General features: G+C 37.1%; 1 protein-coding gene across 4 annotated transcripts in view; it reads right to left on the bottom strand.

Annotated features, from left to right (window-relative positions):
• Positions 1-901: 901 nt before the first annotated feature.
• Positions 902-20,193, bottom strand: part of pcdh9 (protocadherin 9) — a 135,630-nt gene continuing 116,338 nt past the window's right edge. For all 4 annotated transcript variants that reach the window (XM_018745895.2, XM_018745913.2, XM_018745905.2 and 1 more), the window contains one exon: positions 902-2,067. In XM_018745895.2, coding sequence (XP_018601411.1) covers positions 1,700-2,067 — 368 coding nt within the window. In that variant the 3' untranslated portion in view covers positions 902-1,699. The remainder of the gene's footprint in view (positions 2,068-20,193) is intronic.

Here is a 20,193-nt window from a genome sequence, read left to right as displayed (position 1 = left end):
TGTATAGCAGAAACAATGATTAACTGTTTAAATACCTATGATATCAAACACCCCCACGACTGACAAACATACTGTAATTCACTCCATTTTTAAACTGTGACATAAACATGAAAGAGCCATAGAGAATGAATGTTTCCTATGCGCAATATGCTAAATTGACAAATATGTAAACATGAAAAAAGAAAGAAAAAGAAAAAAAAAATATTTAAAGCTGTTTCTTCTTGCATGCTATTCAACTGTTAAAACTGGCTCACATGCCTTTAAAAAAACCCTTTTTTTAATTCAGTTTTATTTATTTATTTTATATATTTATTGTTTCTTTTTTATCCTCTGCACATGCTTCTGTGATTATGTTTGCTTGACATTATGAATTCATTTTGCTCAAATGTTATTCTGGCTTCAGCTAAACATTTGCTGAGTAAGGCATTTACTTACAATGTAAAATTTTCTTCTGTTGTCAGTCATTTCCATAATCAACCCATATCAGCAAAATGCTTGGTTTAAAGTCATGAAGGCACAGTTACATGAAGTCTATAATTACAATAAGAAAGAAAAGCCTTGTGCTTAAGTGAACAATAGTGACTAGTATAATCCATGATTGTTTGTAAGCACAATAAACTTAAATATTTTACAATAATAAAACTGTTAAATAAATCCTTCTAACGTTCACTATTTTACAAATGTGTGTATTGCTGCTGAATCCCTCCTTCTGTTTTTCCACTAGATAAAGAAACATATTAGAAATTTTGTCAGTTGTCAGAAAGCCTGTGTATTTTGTTTGTGTGTGTGTCTGTGTGTGTGTGTGTGTGTGTGTGTGTGTGTGTGTGTGTGAGAAAGAGAGAGAGAGAGAGAGAGAGAGAGAGAGAGAGAGAGAGAGAGAGAGAGAGAGAGAGCAAGAGAAAATTAAATGATTTATGTTTATATTTTTCTTAAATATTTGAGTGTTGGGAACATTTTACATATTCTGTGTTTAAATATGTCGTCGATCTTGGCTAGATGTTTAAATAAGGAAGTAAGATGACATAATGACAAATTAAAATGAGGAACAATAATGAAACACTGCCTTATTCCATGTGATTATTACAGATACATACAACTGGTTAGTATTTGTTCTATATACAAACACTGCAACAATGACTAACTCAACAAATTTTCACTTACAGTGTTAATAGCAAAATGGGCTCTTAATTTAAATGTTCTTTGACAGTACTGGTTAATATAGTGTAGTCCCAAACCAGCTGAATAACATTCACTTCACAATATCTGGATATTGGTAAACCATTGGAATTTGTTTCATTTTTCATATGTCACTTATTTTTTTCAGTTCACAAAACTTTTTTTTCCTTTTTTTTTTTTTTTCTGTTTCATTTAAGTGCACAGGATGTACCAAGACATTTGAGTTTTCTGAAAGTCTGCTGAGTTTTTATATAAACAGTTTATCTAAAACAAGTGTTATATACTTTTTTTTTTTTTTTTTTGTAAAATACTAAGCCTTCAGTATGGTCAACAAAAGTAGAAGTGTACAGAATACTTTCTGCAATAGCACAAGTCTAGAGGCCTACTTGGTACATTTTGTTACTATCACACGGCAATAGCATCAGTTTAAATGAAAAGATGTATGAACAAAGTGCCCGACAGATACAGTCAACAAATCTTTTTTTTTTTTTTTTTGTTTTCTTCTTTTTTTGCTTTCCTTTCTTTATAGCTGGTGTTCCTTTGGGCTATCGACAGCTGATGCTTCTTTGTAGGACTTCAAGCTTGCCAGTGGAATGTCTGACATGTGGCTTCCGCTGGTAAAATGCCCTTCGGCACTCCCAAACTGCTTGCGGTCCCCAAACTTCTCCCGGCTTCCGTCACTGTTCCAGGTTCTTGTGAGGGAGTGCCCATTCAGGAGCTTGTCCTTAGACCATTCTTTTTGACTGCCAAAGGCAGAAATAGGGGATTTTGGCTGCTGGTACGATCCCAGGCCTGGTGGCATCCAGCAGTTGTCTGAGTGGCCGAGCACCAGGCACTCTTGGGTGCACATCTCAGTGGCTTCAACAAGTCCCCTGGGTCCCAGAGGCCCATCTATAAAACAAAGACAAGACAAATAACCTACCGCTTTTCCACCACAGCTCAACACTTTGGCATATCTCATAATCAGTTTGGCTTCAGGAACAACATAAACCCTAACAAAAGTGCTCTAGCCCTACAGTTATTCAGAATAATTTAATTTGGTGAAAACAAATCCAGAAATAAAATGATCAAGGTCAATTATATTGTCATTCCACGTATAGGTGGGTTACGCGTACACACTTTGCTAAAATGTATAAATACCGCTTTTAAAAATGACATTTAAGTTAACCTGTGAAGAATCAAGTCTCAGAACATCAACAGTAACAGAGAACTTTATTCACAAAGTAAAAACTCTTGAGTTGTTGATTAAATGAGCACTGAAGGAAATGTTAAACTGTTCAATTTTGGATGCCAAAAAAATGATATTTGAATGAATATGTAGTTCAGCCATGCTAACACGTGAAACCACACTGAAAAGCAAACCTTCAATGCAGCTAAAAATAGACAGTTTTGGAAATTTACTTATTCTGTATTTATTAAATTACAATTTAAATTAATTTACTTAATTAAATTCTTTAGTTAAATTAACTATTACAAACATTTGTCATGCGTCATAGTTTTCTGCAAAGTTGTGACATTCTCGACATCCTTCAACATTGTTTATGTGATAATTGTGTAATTATTTCTTAATGTTTCTATTACAGCTGCTTTAATTTTATCAACATCATAGTATGAGACATAAGAGTAAACTTCTGAATGAATGTTTTCATGCTCAACAAAATACACGTAACTCAAAGTGAAGGTTTGCAAATGAGTGGATATAATAACATGTATCAAAGCATTGCAAAGTCACATGCGACAGCAACAGATCTATTGATGTTTTCGTTCTGCAACAGGACATGCATGGTTCAGTAACTCTCAGTGAACTATTTTTAAGATAATTTCTTTTTTAAGTTTGAAGGGAGCAGAAATGTTAACATTTTTGTCAGTATGTCTGCTCCCACATTTGAGAGTTTTGCACAGAGCTTTGCCCTGTAGTACATACTATGCATATCGGTTTTAGTGATAAATGCCTATTTGTGTGGCAGCCTAATTTTAATCAATTACATGTCTCATTTACAATACCTGGAATTAATTTGCCCACCACAACTTTCCTGTGGTTGATTCTGTCCCTGTAAACTTACCACCTGTTTTTTTTTTTTTTTTTCTCCTCACACCTTGGAATAAACTCTTCCCTTGGGTAAAAAACAAGACCACTTCCTACACTGGAAAGGCCAGAGGCATTAAGTTGTTGATAATCTGTTTCGTAAATCTCTCTCTTATGAAATGATCTGCATAATAGCACGGCTCATTTGTTCCCTCACTGCAAGCCAGCAGCCCATACAGTCCCTTGCTGCATTGGGAATGCAATCAGTTTGGTAGCTTGAACTTTGCTTATCTCAACATTCACACTGTATGTGTATGTGTGCGTGTGTCAGTATGTGTATGATTCTGCCCCTAAAAAAGAGGAATAGGAGCTGTGAATAGAAATATACAAAGGTTTAAAAAAAAAAAAAAAAAAAACTTACCCGGATACCTTTGCACACTTAATTAGTTGACTATGCTGGTGCCAATAAATAAAATATATATTGCAAGTAGTATGCATTAAAATAAGTAAAAGTAAAGGTATGAAGTATGTCATAAATTATTTAATATAACATTGATACTCTTCTTTCCATGGGATGGTTGGATGAAAAATCAATCAAGTGTTGAATGGAGCATGCAAAAATAGTCCTGCATATTCGTCAGCCCTGACAACTGTTAATTACACTTTGATTTGACCCCTATTTCAGCCATAATCATTAATATATGACTTTTCACCTTAATCACTTCTTTCTGCTGTCCATTTAATTTTACCTGCTATTACATTCCATTACTCTTCAACAATATCCAGAAGACTTAATTTATTTAGCCCTGTGTGAAATACATAACATAAATATTAGTCACTGCTTGAGCAATGATTCTCTGTATTATCCATGAACTTCATAAAGGATTGTGCTTCTGGGGTTCACAGCAACTAAGGTGATTTAATTTGACCATCTCTTTGCCAAAATCTCATTTAGTTCCTTGTTTGCAGCATTTAGACTCTCTTTATTGCATGCTTTACACTGCAGTTCAGAATTCTATGTTTCCACTCACAGTTCTCTATTATAGAACCTTCAGGGTCGCTTATCTTGAGGATAGTGTGAATTGATGTAATTGTGCCGCTTCTTTGTCCTCTAATAAGAACATGCCACCTTATACCTAAGAGACCCAGGCCTTAAATATAGTTCAGGCTTAAATGATCAGAAATCATTTCCATGTAATGATTGTTACGGGCTTCAGGATTGTCTGATTATAGTACTGCTAACCCAGTCCCTGTGGGGAAGTCCATCCCGATAACTTGCAATAATGGGCTCATAAGAGTCTGGAGGAGAGTTACATTATGGGAGCAATATGAAGTATTGCAGGGGATAAATTAAAGACAATGCAAGGGTGACACCAAAATTAATTTCACAAATGAGATTTTGAGGGGAGATGGAGCACAGCTCAGAGTTGCTGCACATTTTCAATTACCATCCGAGGATGTCCCACTGTTCAAAGGCAAAGCATAGATTGTGAGCAGTATGAGAAAAGGTTCTGATTTATAAGGTTAAAAAAGAGGTACATAACATCAGTCTTATGTAGTAACTCATTCCTCCTTCATGACTTGAAATGTTGTAATTCATTCACCCAGTCCCACATAAGGTTGTTAATCCTGTAAATATGTTCAGGTAACCAAGCTTGCAGCCCATAAAAGACATTAAGCCAGAGAAAGCAATCAAGATTAGAACAAATTTAATAATTATTTTGGCCTCTTTGGTCTTCAGAAATTGGAATCAAAGGAGCAGTAAAGCCTGATGATGAAAAATATTAACTGTTAACAGTTTTTTAGCTGATGTCTTTGCTTAAAGTGACATACACACACACATTTTCGGAACCACTTGTCCCATACGGGGCCGTGGGGAACCGGAGCCTACCCAGTAACACAGGGCATATGGCCAGAAGGGGAGGGGACACACCCAGGACGGGACACCAGTCTGCCGCAAGGCACCCCAAGCGGGACTCGAACCCCAGACCCACCGGAGAGCAGGACCCGGTCCAACCCACTGTGCCACCGCGCCCCCCGTTAGGTGACATACAGTATTTCATTATACATCAATAAACTAATTAAAATGGTATCCTCATTTATACAATAATGTATTCTTAGTATATCAATTCAGGGTAAGTAAAAGGGATGTACCAGGGGTGTACCCTTGGGACCTTCATACTGAAAGACAATTGACTTTATCGCTATGCTACTTCTTGTGTCAGCTGGCTTGTTCAACAGAACTGAACCATGGAACTTTTTCTCTTCTATGGTATAGAAGTATGAATCTGAATGTAGCAGTTTTCCAAAGATTTCCCATAATAAAAATGGCAGTTGTTGATTCTGAAAGCTAAAATAGTTTTTTTTTGCTCGGGAGTGAAATTTTAGCTCCAGACATGCAAGTACTGCATATGCCATTAATTCATTAAAAAGTTGAACTCTCCCGCTCAACAAGTAAGGCATTCATTGGTATAACGAAAAAAGGTTCCTCAATAAAGTAATCTTATTTAATGTTATGCATTCTTTTATTAATAATGTGTCTTTAATGTCATCAAATCACCTAGTGTCTGGCTGAAAAACCATAGTTTTTTTTTTTTTTTTTAATGCTGCCAACAGGACTGCTATCAGATGGAACCATGATAGCCTGCAAAGGTGGAATAAAGAGCACTATTAATGAGTGTAGGCCTGCATTTTGAGTAATAAATCCACTACCCGATCCTCTCTAGGATTAAGTCAACAGTGTCTTGATTTGCAATCAGTAAATTAGATATGAGACATCAAGGAATTACATAAATCAGTGGAGAAAACAAAGACATAAATGTCTCTGAGGTGCAACAACCAGGGATCGGTTAGTTAATATCAAAGGAGCTGTAATGTTTAACATACATTCACAAAGAAGTTTTATCAAAGGATCCTTCTTGACAGTGATACAACTAAATATGAATAATAATTGGATATTTGAAGAACTTAAGACTGATTGATTCTGACACAGATTAATTGGAAAACAGCAAGACTACAGTGAACATCTGCAAATTTCTATTATAAACCTGTAGTGTAAATGCAAAACCAAAACAGATTCTCAAATATGAACAAGTATATACTCGTGCGCAAGAATCACAGTGAAAATAAGTCTCTTTGAAATTTAAAACAACAGTTGTTAACATTGTTCTACTGTCACATTATTGTGCACTCTTGAATTTTGGAGCAATTCTGCTAGGAATAACAGATCTTTCTAAATAAGATAATTGCAGTGATGGAGTGTCCTTCAGTACTGATTCATTTTTACAAGCACCAGATCTCCATGTAAATGGATTCTTATACTCTTCAAATCTTTCCATCAAGCCAGTAAAGTACCAGAACAAAATCATATTATTTCTTTCAGTGTTCATAAATTACTTGGTGTGCACATACAGTTCCTTCTGTGAACTGAATATGAAATCCCTAGTGAAGCTATTACTCCAGAAGCACTGAATTTCATCTATTGACAAACATAGATTTTTTTGTCACTATTGAAATATCCAAATAATAACAATCACAAAGTAAACTGGGTTATTTTGTGGGTTGTGAAATTGTTTTGAATATTTTATTTTAGTAAAGGTCAGTTGTTGATTGTAAAATATGATCTATTCAGCTTTGCCTGTAATTCTCTACTCCAACCAACAAGCCCATTACATTATCAAGCATCTTGAAGAAGACTGTTAGTATTCTACAAGGGAAGACAGTCAGCATCATTCATCTCCAACTGACAGGCTCCAGCTGTTATTGGCTGAGTGAAGCAATGCCTGATTTTGATGTATAATCAAGCATTCTTGTGATTTGTGCCCTTTTGTTTTTTTTGGTGAAATAATGTATTGATTGCAGTTGCATAAATTACAGGCACCGAAGTAATTGTTTCCTATATGTGCACTGGTTTAGGATTGTCTTTAGGAAATTATATATATATATATATATATATATATAATTAAAATTTGAAAGAAGTTCTGCATTTTAAATACACTACTGAATATTGTATATTTTACACTGCCTACCCAGTTAAAAGAACGCTGAGTCTCGTATTGACAGATGCTCTGGTTCCTTTTAAACTGGCCTTATTGTTGTTAGAGACAGAAATAGAGGATTGTGGGAAAAGTGACAGAGTATAACCAGTAATATGAAGTCTTAGATGAGACAAAGGTCTCGGAGACCTCTGACAGGTGAGCAAAAAGTGGCTAATGTCATAGGGTATTTTTTTTCTTTTTTTTCCTTTACTCTGTGTGCAACTCTTTAGTTAAGGACCTTGTTACATTTTTACTAAGGGCTCTTGCTGGATGTCATTTCTTCTGATTTTCAGTTCTGTATGTATACCATCTCCTACCTTTTTCAGCCTTCATGGGAGTTTTATCTAGGATTGTTCAATTTGTTCATCAGTTTTCAGAATTCTTTGGGTTTATTCACAGCAATTTACAGTGAGCGCTTAAGTATCTTCACATTTTCAAATTCACTGACTTTATTACAACAACACAACAGTGATGCTGGTCTCTCAAAGGATGGATTCTATGCATACACATAAATATGTGTAAGGCTGGTATTTTGCGTCAATAGCTAGGTTCTGCGTCCCCAGTGATTTCATCCACACTTGACGACTTAAGATCGGTCCTTAGAATTACAAGCTGTTTCAAAGATGTTTGGAGTATTCACTCACTCACTGTCACTGCCTTCTTGTCCAGGACAAGGTCACTCTGGTCCAAAGCCCACCCCAGAATTACTGGGCACAAGGTTATGGGGGTAGACCCTTGAAAGGACAGCATTCCTTACACGGTAGCCACACATACTCACTCATTCACACATCCTTGGAGCAGAGAGGGAAAAAAGGGTTCAGTTCAACAGGCAGAATTAGCAGAAAGTACATATTGATAAATTATAGTGTTCATGAGGACATTGTGCTCTAATAGACTTTTTTTTTTCTGCCATTCACACAAATTATGAGGTGTGCGTTTATCACTCCTAACATCAACATAAAAAATCTAATACATATTTTATTCTGCACTGAAGCTAATTTACTCTTTGCTCAACATGGCAAATAAAAGGGGTGTTGGCACAGAGGATATTCTACTGTGCCACTTATAGAATACAATATACTCCAGTTTGAATAATGTTCAACTCCATGATTAATTTCTGTCTGCAGCCAAGTACTGTACTTGGGATCCAGCTTGCTAAATTTGCATTATTCTCTCAATGTTCTGTAGTAACTTCTATTTTCACACTTAAATCCAGTCACCTTATGGACCTTGATACGAAGAAGGTCCGGAGGCTAACCAGAAATGTTTAAGTGGCACTTCCGAAACCAGAAGTCTGCTTTTGAACCTAAGTTACTAAAATATTAAATATAATTTTGAATTAAATCTTTAAAACCTATTTAAATTATATTAATTTATTTATGAACATGTACTGTAATGTCTAGATTTATGCGATCTTAATAATCCTTGTGAGCTCTTTATAATCATAATATCTTTAAAATCAATTTATGGTGGAATAATGGTGTCATTAAAATGTTATGCCAGGGATTTCAGTGTCCAGTGAAGGTTTGAGTCTCTGCACATTGTGTGACTCAAGGCTCAGTTTATTAACAAAAACAGAAATTTTAGATTACCCCTTCTGTTTCTCATCTCATTTTCTCCAACATGTCCAAATGCAGAAAAAAAGTAGTGCATCTTTGATTAAATGCTTCAGCTAACCAGTGAAAATTTAAATAATCTGATTTTTGGAAGTGTAAGTAAATATACTCATGGAGCTATTTCCCAGGTGGGAGATAATTTTTTCTGCAGGCCATTTGTGATGTTCTTTCAACTGCAGACAATCAGCTATATCCTGTACCATGACAGACACCGGACCATCAGTTACAACCATGATTTCCCATCGCTGTTCTACATTTAAGATGCCTCAGTGCAAAAACGTGCATGGACATGCTCACTTTCACATGTGACTTGGAAATGTCAGCAGCGTGAAAGGGAGATGTGAGTCCACCAGCTTGTTTTGTGGCTCACATTAGCACATCATCTGATCTTTCTTGTCTCATCTTTCAGCCCTGTAGTGTCCAGTCTGGTGCCTAGCCTTCTCCTCAACCATCAGTCATATTGATAATTAAACCTGTCACTAAGACCTTCTTATGTCAGGTATCAAGCGGTGTGACATCACGTTTCAAGTTATTATTATTTCAAAAATTGGTAATGCATAAGTTAAATCCTGAAAAGTGTTATAATATGCTTCGGCCAACATGATGACTAAAAAGTAGTTATGACGATAATAAAAATTGTTTCAACAATTATTTCTTGAATTCATTTGTAAATGTTCACATTATTATTATTATTATTATTATTATTATTATTATTATTATTATTGTTGTTGTTGTTGTTGTTGTTGTTGTTGTTGTGTTTTGGTCAATCACTGTTTGAAGACAGCATCTCTATCTTCCTACCGCATTATTATCTTACAACAATTGCACAATTTGCTTCAATTTCTCAAAGGTAAGTGCATTTTACCTCAATTGCTCAAATCATTCTTTTCATTTTCACAAGAGCATTGACAGCAGTCTTTGTTTACTGGTAAAACCTTTTTCAGACTCAATAAAGGTAGAAAAAAACAATACAAATCGAAAGCAACTGCTTAATTTGACTGTGAAAACCCCATGTATTTTTACTCCAGAATCTCTGCATATCAGAAATATTTCTTTGAATGGAATGGAATAAATTTTACAACATTTGTGTGTACAGGTACTTGTAATTAGTTTACAAATTGTGTAATGTGTTACAGCTGAACACGATGCAAAAACTGGCACTTTTGGTTGTTGTGACAGAATTGCTCAATAAATAAACATAATTTTAAAAAAAAAAGTAATAGGCTTCATAAACTCAGCACGCAATGGCGTGGAGGTTTATACATTTGTTTATTGCCTTTTTACATTTCTTATCTTTATTCTTAATAAATAAATATGAGCAGAATTTAATAAATCAAAATATTTCTTTATGTAAATCTTGTGAAATCATAATCATTAATGGTATTTTTTACAATAACTTAATGAAAGGAGCAGCAAATCCATAATCTATTCAGATATTTTCTTCCACAGCAAAACGATGCATATGTGAAGCACATTCTCTGTCAAGGAGCATGCTAAAAAATCAGCAGTTTCCTATCGGAGTATTATTGCTGCTGACAGGAGGCCCACCACATTTTCAACACTCTGTGGTAGATCAAATTTCAGGGAAGGGGTGGGGAGCATGCTTATTTATTTATTAGCACTGTTCTGCTGTCCAAATGTTGTCATTTGGGATAAACAGTTCTTTGTTTCCGTACTGAATGAATGCATGGGAACTCCCAGCTATGCATGGAAAATGCTTTCTGTTTGGGCAGAAAAACAAAGGTTTTTCTTTGGACTAATTACAGTTGGAACAATTATTCTAATACTGAAAGAGCCACATTCAGATGTGTATTGAATGTCACCACTAGTTTAGGGCAGAATAAGAATAAATCTAAATTTTAGTGCAAGTAAGTTCAGGAGTCAGATCTACACACACACACACACACATTTTCAGAACCGCTTGTCCCATACGGGGTCACGGGGAACCGGAGCCTACCCTGCAACACAGGGCGTAAGGCCGGAGGGGGAGGGGACACACCCAGGATGGGACGCCAGTCCGCCACAAGGCACCCCAAGCGGGACTCGAACCCCAGACCCACTGGAGAGCAGGACAATGGTCCAACCCACTGCACCACCGCGCCCCCTCAGATCTACACATTAAACAAATATTTCTAAACTCAAATTTAAACCATTGAAATCATAGCCAAACAATTGCCATGATTCTTTAACTGTTTTTAACTGAAGGATAAAAAAGCCTATTACACTTATTGCAATTATCCGGAAGGTATACAAGGTTCAAATTCCTTTCAAACATGACTGAATATTTTTATTCCTACTCCCTGTAGTAGGAATACCGTGAAAGCACTCTCGGGCAGAGAAGTATGGGGGTGTGTGTGTGTTTGGGGGGGGTGCAAATATAAATTCATTAAGTGAGCAGGTACTCAATTCGAGGTTAATTTGAAGTATACTTTTAATAACCAGAGATCCATTTTTTTTCATCAGACACTCCTGTATTTCAGTTTTATTTTAGGATTCTCTCAAAATCTGTTGTCTTTTGTCATTTTTTTCCAGACAGGATGGCCAGTAACTCTAGTTGTGCAGCCGGTGCTGTTCCTGTTCTCAGAAGCAGGCATTGCATGGCGCATGTCATTGATGTAGACAATGTATGCACAAATCACCAAATCCACATGACAAACAAGATCCAGATACTTAGACTGTTAAACAAGGCCACAAATTTAGAACTGAGGTTGTCCATAGTCAACATGTTGGCTGGCTAGATTTAGCAGTGCCTTCGTACACAGAATGCCAAACGCGGCAAAATAGTCAGAGAAAAGAACGCAATCCTGACAGCAGCAAGGTTGCTCATGGAGACTGTGCTAATACAGATCAACATATCTACACAAAAAGGAACAGTGAGAGCAGTGGAAAATGTCCTATAAGTCTTTAACCTTTTGTGCTTTCAGAAATGCAGAGTGTGACATGAGTTTTTATGTGTGAGAAGAAGCACCAGCAACTGCAACTGTCTGATGCAGTGTTTGTGTGTGTAGCTTGACCTTGTTCAGAAGTTGGTAAATGTAGCATCTTGATCTACACGGCAGCCTATACCACTGAGATGTCAGCTGTGTGGTTTGTGAAGTAGTGATACTAAGAAAGATCAATATGTCTGTGCGTGGCAGGAGAGAAGATGTGATGCCATCACCCACCCAAGTACAAAAGTGACATTGCAGAGAAGTTAGTTAGATATGCTGTATGTATGAATGGGTTGTTCTAACACAATCCTCCACACTACATCTAACAAAAGCCCACCCAATGGCAATAACCACTTGGCCCTTGTGGGGTGGCGGCTAGCTGGAGCCTTAACCGGAAACACAGGACGCAAGGACGAGGGGACACACCCAAGGCAGGACACCAGTCTGTTGCAAGGCACCCCAAGGGGAGCTTGAACCCCAGACCTGCCACACACCGAGCAGCAGCCACCTCCCCTAGAAGCCCAACCACAAGCCCAACCACTCCATCCCATACTGAACCTCAGAATCAGAGCACCCCCCATAAACTAGAAAGCTCTACAACAATTTATGAAAGTAGATTATTTCATACAAAAGGCATATTTTCAGTACAACTGCATTTCTGCCTGGTTTATTTGCCCCTTACGCTGATTTATGAAGCAGTAATCATAAATCAGTATGCCTCGGTACTTTAAGAGCAGTGCATCACTGCTGTTTAGGTGGAAAAAGGAAACAAACTGGGAGAATAAAAATAGCAGTTTTGCTAATATATGAAACATACTGTGCTGCACTGCATGTTTCCAAGTAACGTAGAAGCATCATTTTGAACAAAAGAAACTGTAAGTATAAAGTTGAACTTCAAAACTTTGTTTTGAAAGCGTTATGACAAACTGGCAGTAAAACTTGTGAGTTGTGAGCATGAAAGATTTTGTGGCAGCTTGTTAGTCAATAAAGATACTTTAGACAGTTCTTGACAGTGCAAATCGTACTTTTGAGTCTGACATTCGACCTTTTGGTGTGGTAACAGATACAGTCCAATTATCAGCATCCAGTAATCCCAGGATGACTTCTATATAAAAATAGTCCACTCCATGTCAACATTCAATACACAATGTTACTTATTTTCACTTGAGAGTGTGTACATCTGTATGCTGGATGTCACACTTTGCTCATCCTTGACAAGTAGCATTAATCATTCTTTGTTTCAGTGGCATCCTTATTTTACTTCTTTAGACACATTTGAGAGTCTGAAAAATATTCTCCTGAAGACATCACATTATCTGCATCACACACACACACACACACACACACACACACACACACACACATTTTCTGAACCGCTTGCCCCATACGGGGTCGCGGGGAGCCGGAGCCTAACCCAGCAACTCAGGGCGTAAGGCTGGAGGGGGAGGGGACACACCCAGGACGGGACGCCAGTCTGTTGCAAGGCACCCCAAGGGGGACTCGAACCCTAGACCCACCGGAAAGCAGGACCCAGTCCAACCCACTGCACCACCGCGCCCCCCCTGTAAAGAAATAATATGAAAAAAAAAAAAAAAAAAACTGTGTTCATGGAAACATTTTTTGTTATATTGCCTGCAAATGGTTTCTAATACATCTTTAGTCATCAACCAATTGGCCTATTGCTCAATTTTCCGATGTAGAATTGAAGAATCAATATGCCATCCAGCTGAATGTGATTCATAGCGACCTGATGTAAAGGAGGGAACAGAAGTAGTTTTATATTGACTTGTTCCATGTATTTCTGCAGGGTGCCAACACTGGAAGTGCATGCAGATGTAACACTCTGGGCTTGATTTGAGCCCCACATCTAGAGTGGCTCAGTCCTTGCAATAAGGATCCCTGTTCACACACTGTCTCCCTCTGTCAGCTTGTTTCTTTTATCTTGATTTAGTTTTTTTTTTTTTTGGGTGGTGGGGGATGGGGGCATGTAAATCTGCACATTCACTGGACTTTGCCATCATCTTTGTACATTGCATAGTAAAGCCTTGGTCATTTATACCACCTCGTAGTTAGAGGCCACCCTCCATCAGGCATTGTGTGTGTGTGTGTGTGTGTGTGTGTGTGTGTGTGTGTGTGTGTGTGTTAAACTTTTTTTAAGTCTCCTTATTAATTGCAGATACAATTTAAGAAGACATGTAAACAGAAAATGTGACTGTATCCTGTCATTTCCTACCTTATATTTGTTGCTCAGTATTATGCTCTGAAATCCAACAACGCAGAAGTATATTGGACAAATGATTGAAAGACAAAGGAAATAAAAATCTGTTTAGTTTTTTTTTTTTTTAATCTTATCTAGCAAAGAGTACTCAAATATTTCAAAACGTTTTCACATTCACTTAAATGACGCAACAGTACCATCACAAAAGGTGTTGCTCAGTCTGAATTGACAGTCTTTACCTCTCATTTTGTGATTCAAACTTGATATTTTCACTGATGCATTCCCTGCTAGGAAATTACACAAGCAGTCCTCACCAGATTTTAATCCATTCTATACTGTGACATCTTTACATATTTCAGTCTTAGAACTGCAGTCCCTGAAATCACACCCCAGCATTGACCATGAGCATTGTTTTGTTTTCATGACGTGTAAAATTTAAATTAGCTGTTTTGTCCATGAACAGCACATTTTCTTGAGAGCAAATCACAATGGGCCTCGGTGATTAATTTAAAAAAAAAAAACAAAAAAAAGCTTGTTTTTTGTGGAAATGCGAGTTCCTCAAGGGCAAAGGAGGCCAAACCAAGATAAGCTTAATTGGGAAAGGGGGAAAATTTCTGCAGAACTTTTCAGCTTGCTTTTTCAAAATACTGTTATGATACCTGGTCTGCCGTGTAAAAACATACTTCTTTCTGCATACACAGAGAGCAGAATGAAAAATAGAACTGACACTAATTTTGTTCATTTGTCTCCAGAAGTCACTGGCTTAGCATGAGCTTTTAATAATATATAAAACCACATGTCACAGAATGATCAGGGAGTTTCTGATTCAGGTTAACCTGAGTGCTGGGCGGCACGGTGTCTCACAGCACCTGGGTGGTGTGAGAGGACGTGGGTTCAGTCCCTGCTCAGTCTATGTGGAGTTTGCATGTTCTCCCCATATCTTGTGAGTTTTCTCCCACAGTCCAAAGACATGTTGGTCAGGTTCACCCATAGTGTGTGAGTAACACAGAAAGAGTGTTCCACTGATGTAAGGATGAGTGACCCATTGTAAGTCGTGTATCTAGCAGTGTAAGTCATCTTGGTGAATAAGGTGTGTGGGCTGATACTACATAAAGTTCATTGAAAGTTGCTTTGGAGAAAGCACACACATACACATCACCTAAAACCACTTGTCTCATAGAGGGTCACGGGGAGCCAGAGCCCAACCTGGCAGCACAGAGAGTAGGGGACACACCCAGGACGGGACGCCAGTCCGTCACACGGCACCCGAAGCGGGACTCGAACCCCCGATCTGCCAGAAAGCAGGACCTGGTCAAACCCAGTGCACTACCACACCCTCACTTTGGAAAAAAAAAGGTGTTTGGTAAATAAATAAATGTAAATGTAAATTCTCTGACGGGAACTGCTGTTGTACAATTTAAGATTGCACTTTAATTGTAACATATGCAAACACTTTGGCTAATTAATAAGTAATTAAATAAAAATCGCATTACTACCAAGTTCACAACAGTTTTCTATCCATATTAGTAGTACTTTATCCACTAAGCTTCTGAGATCTGTTTTTGTCAGTGTAAATAATGCTGTGGTCCTTAAAGACGAAGCTGGTGGGTAAACAGTCAGAAGCAATGAGCTATACTGGAATTAACTAGGGAAAAACGCTGCCTAGCAACTGCAGTGCAACCACTAAATGGCTTCCTTCCAGAGGACATGGAGAAGGGGACACTGGATCACCCTGCTGTCCTCCCTTTATAAAAATCTTACAAATACCGATGATATTGTTATCCTCCATATAAATGAATAATCTAACAAGAGTTTGCAACTTTTGTTCGGACAGGGTTATTGTCCCAGGTGTCACTGACAATCCACATTCATGTTAATTAAGACAAGATATTCGTTTTCTGACTTGCAATTGTTGAAGTAAATGACAAGTAATAAAATTCATCCTAAGCAGCTATTTTCATACTCCCACGCTGTGTGGGGGTGTTTACGTGTGTATGTGTTGTGTGTCGTATTTACGCTTAAAAGCTGTTTGGAAATTTGTAGAATCACTGTCACTGTACAGGGTACCAGTCAAAAGTTTGAGTATACTTGCTGGGTTCTTTTTACATAAGCCATTTGGTTGTGTGTGTGCGTGTGTACATGTGTGTGGGTTTTTTTTTATTATTTTTATTTAATATCAGGGAATGCTTGCGTCTTCCTACGTCTTCTGCAGAAATGCTTTGAGATGTAGGAGACTTTAGGTTGCTTTGCAAGTTTGAAAATTGTATTTATGACACACATTAAAACATTTGGTTTTAAATTGATTTTATAATGCATCATATATAAATAAATAAAGTGAATGGACAATAAAGAAACAAGACTGCCTCATCTGAATTTAATCAGTTTGTATGTACTAATGGATTGCCTGTTTTGTCATTCAAGGGCAACATAACAAAACATTCCGTCTCACTTGATAGACTTCCAAATGAGAAACCCATTTTCAAAGGCTTGTTTGAATCTATAAACCGTTTGTTGTATGAATATGCAAATATTTTATACATTGGACAACATGAAATTTTATGCTATTCCATGGGGGGGGACTCATATATGCAAGCTTTCCTTTTTTAGTTTATTTATTAACAATTTTTTTCTTTTAATATTAGTTTTGCTGATCACTACAGGAAATGGCAGATATTCTTTGCGAAATTGTCAGTTATTTTGCATAGATATATTATTGTTTTAAATTTTGCCTAAGCTGTTTTTGCTGTTATTTTATTGACACACATGCCAGCCTGTTGAAATGGAAATGTGTCATAACATAAAGGGCAGTGGAGCATTAAATTGTTTTTGATAGTGTAACTTGGCTTTTCCTAAAAACCTTGAGAACAGCTTTGCACTGGGTTGTGGCTCTGACAACAACACATATTTAGTAGAATACAAGAACAAAACACCTCATTGTACTCTAAATCAACTGGCTTAAAGTATTTGGGGGGCAACCAATATGACTGTTATAAATACAGGCCCTAAGCAGGATTACTTTAGGCTGCATGAAGCCATTGAAGCAGTTACTACTGAAAAAAGTTGGGTATTGTTGCCTAACAATGGGAAAAAAGCACACATCTTAAGGAAGGAAAGGGGAATTGGCAGGTGAAATAAATAATAAAAGAACAGAGTAATGTGTTACAGTATGCAAAAAGCTTGCATACTAAATCACATGTGACTTATAACCTTGACAAGAATGTTATACCCTAAGTGGAGAGATGATGAATAGTTTGAAGGAAGCTGGAGAATGGTGTGGAGCAAGTTTATGAAAAAGCTGTGCCATCGAGTTCGTTGCAGATGTTCTTTGCCTGTTATTTTCTGCGTTTGAGGAAAGCCTGCAGAATATCAGCCATTGTTAAATTTATTCAGTTTCAAAAATGGGCCTAATGTGGATGGCAGCCTCATTTTCATAGAGAAGAAAATGAACAAGAACCAGTTTGAAAATATAACTGTGCAAAAAAAAGCTTAAAGAATGACCGATTAATCAAATTTACACTTTTGTCCAAAATTAATCATAAAGCCATCTATTTAGACCATTGTGCTGGTTAATTTCAAACAAAGTACCTATTTTTAGTTGTGCTGCTGCTAGATACTTGAACTAGTAACCTTCAGGTTTGCAATTTTCAACTGATTACATGGTGGCCCAAGTACGCATCATGTATGTCTCAAAAAAGGTGGCATGTCCATGCTTAGAACTGATTCATAAAAGCAGTAAATAAAAAAGAAAAGAAAAAATTAAAAAGAACAAATAAATAGCATTACCATGAATAGTTTATTTTTCATCCATATATACCAACTGTTTTTCTTCCTGTTTTCAGTAGATCAATAAATCAAATTCTTAACAATATTGTGAAAACTAATTTATTCTTTGTAGTCTGTGAAGCCATCTCCTTCTGAGGAGCAGGGAACATAGAAAATAAATGTAAGTCTTACTTAATCTCAGCCAGATAAGGAAGAACAAGATGACCTTACTACTCAATGATTTGTGCATGCAAGAGACACTAGTAATTTTCGAAGGCGTTACCCTTTCAAATGTCAAACTTGGGGAAATTTTGCCATTTTAATTTATTTATTTATTTCTGCAGCAACAGGAGATTTTTCAAGGCCGTACGAAGTCTGCGCAGCATCTTCGAAGCTGAAAGTAAAAAGTTTGACGGATGCAGTGTCAAAACATACGCCCACACTGAACTGTGTTAGACTGCTTGTGTGTGTGAATGAGGTTGGAGGCCCGGGGGAGCGGGGGGCTAAGAGGTTTGGGTTGCTGACTTCTGACTCTTCTGGGTTACTGGGCCCAGCTGAACATTGCTTGTGGAAATGTAAAAGGCCCTGGTGTGGCCTTCCTTAAAAACTTGATACCAGAGACCAGAAGCAAGGGCAACAACAGAGAATACCAACAGCATAAAAAAGCTATATCAAATATTAATAGACTTTTGACAACGTATTATTTGAACCTTTCTTTGTCAAACTCATGAGGGTACATTGGCCGATTTTATTCTTGTTTAACAGCTCGTGCTATGTTCTCATTGCCTTCAGTAATAATATTGTCAGTCAACCCACCATATCCACCCACCTACCTCACACAAGCCCCCAAACACTCACACATGACATCTAAGCAGATCTTACTATGTTTACTCCTAGTTAATCTTTTTTTTTTTTTTTTTTTGGCTCTGTTGTAATGCCATTGATTAATAATATCACGTACCTGTTTCAACAAAGATCAGACAATTCACAGTACAGTACGGAAATCCTATGTGAAATGTGATGCATCTGTAATCTGTTCTTAAATCCTGCAATCCTATTACAGCAATAATCCAAATGACTGCCTCCTGCTCATAAAGGTTTTAATCAATTCTTTAACTTCACACCTGGAGAAGAGAGGTTGTGAACTTTTATCAGAGTTCTGAGAAGGGGAATTATTAAAATCTCACAGCCTTACAAAGCTCCACAATTGTTCAGCTTTATTTGAACTGTCAATCCACGTGGGAATCTTTATGAATGTTCTGTCATCAGCGTAGCTGCTATTGTACACAATACTCTTATTATTGACTCTTGTGATGGAAATAATGTTTTGTCCTCTTCCACACCCTTCACGATACATCAGGGAAAAAAAAAAGACAAATTAAAAAATAAACTTTTATTTTACATTCAGTGTGGAGTTCAGCAGTGCATCTGATGCAATGGTGCTTCTTGGTGGGTCCTCACCACTGATGCAGTGTTATTGGTGTCAGCAGGCCATGAACTGGACCTTTGTCTCTGAGTTATCAGTTTCATGTACCCCTGAGAACAGTACTTAAGTGCTACAGTAAATATTCACACAGTGAAATAGACTTGAGTCCCATCCAGGGTGTATCCCACTTAGCCCAGTACCCTATACTTCTGGAATAGACTGTTCAACCACAACCCTGCATTGTATAAGCAGTTATCAGTGCTGAATGAACAAGTAAAGATAAAATATGCAATGATTTATTGTGGAAAAAAAGTTAATTTCCTTGGGGGGTTCCTAAAAAGTCATTTCCACTTTGATGCATTTGTGTGGATTACAGAATTTGATGTAGAAGAAAGTGGGAAACAGATTCAATGCCAAACGTCCTTCAGAGTGATTTTAGATCTCAAAGGTAGACCATATCCACCACTGTGCTGGTAGCATGTGAATCGCAGATTATTGTTTTCTTTTTTCTACCACCTGTGGGAGAGCTGCTGGAGATCCCTTCTGTTTGTGCTTGCCTTTCCCTGTTACTTTTCTCTTTATCCCTCTGCTAATTCAGTGTTTATTTTATGTTTTTGTCTCAGCTAAACTGAAGTTGTGTTAATATGTTCCTATGCTATATAATTCTGAATTTCATAAGGATAGTCGAGTGGTCATGTCCTTACCTAAGTAGAACTTCAACTTCGAATACACAGAAAGGGTCTTCTGTGGTAAGAGGTCATACGATAATTTTATTACACCAGAATGTGGTGTCATTTTTGATCTATTCCAAACAAGCAAAATTTATCAATAGAAGATAAATTAAAGACAATTTTCTATGCCATATGTACAATATTAGGAAATAATGTGATTCTGTTCCATATTTAGTTTAGTAATATTTTTTCATGTTTTGTAACTCAGACTCCTTACATAAGTTATAATAAAAGAATTTCAGTACAACACACTAGTAGTAATAAGGGGTCG

Source organism: Scleropages formosus, chromosome 12 (assembly GCF_900964775.1).
Source record: "Scleropages formosus chromosome 12, fSclFor1.1, whole genome shotgun sequence".
Taxonomy (NCBI): domain Eukaryota; kingdom Metazoa; phylum Chordata; class Actinopteri; order Osteoglossiformes; family Osteoglossidae; genus Scleropages; species Scleropages formosus.
Note: the sequence above shows the minus strand (reverse complement) of the source record. Positions and strands in the feature narration are given on the sequence as shown.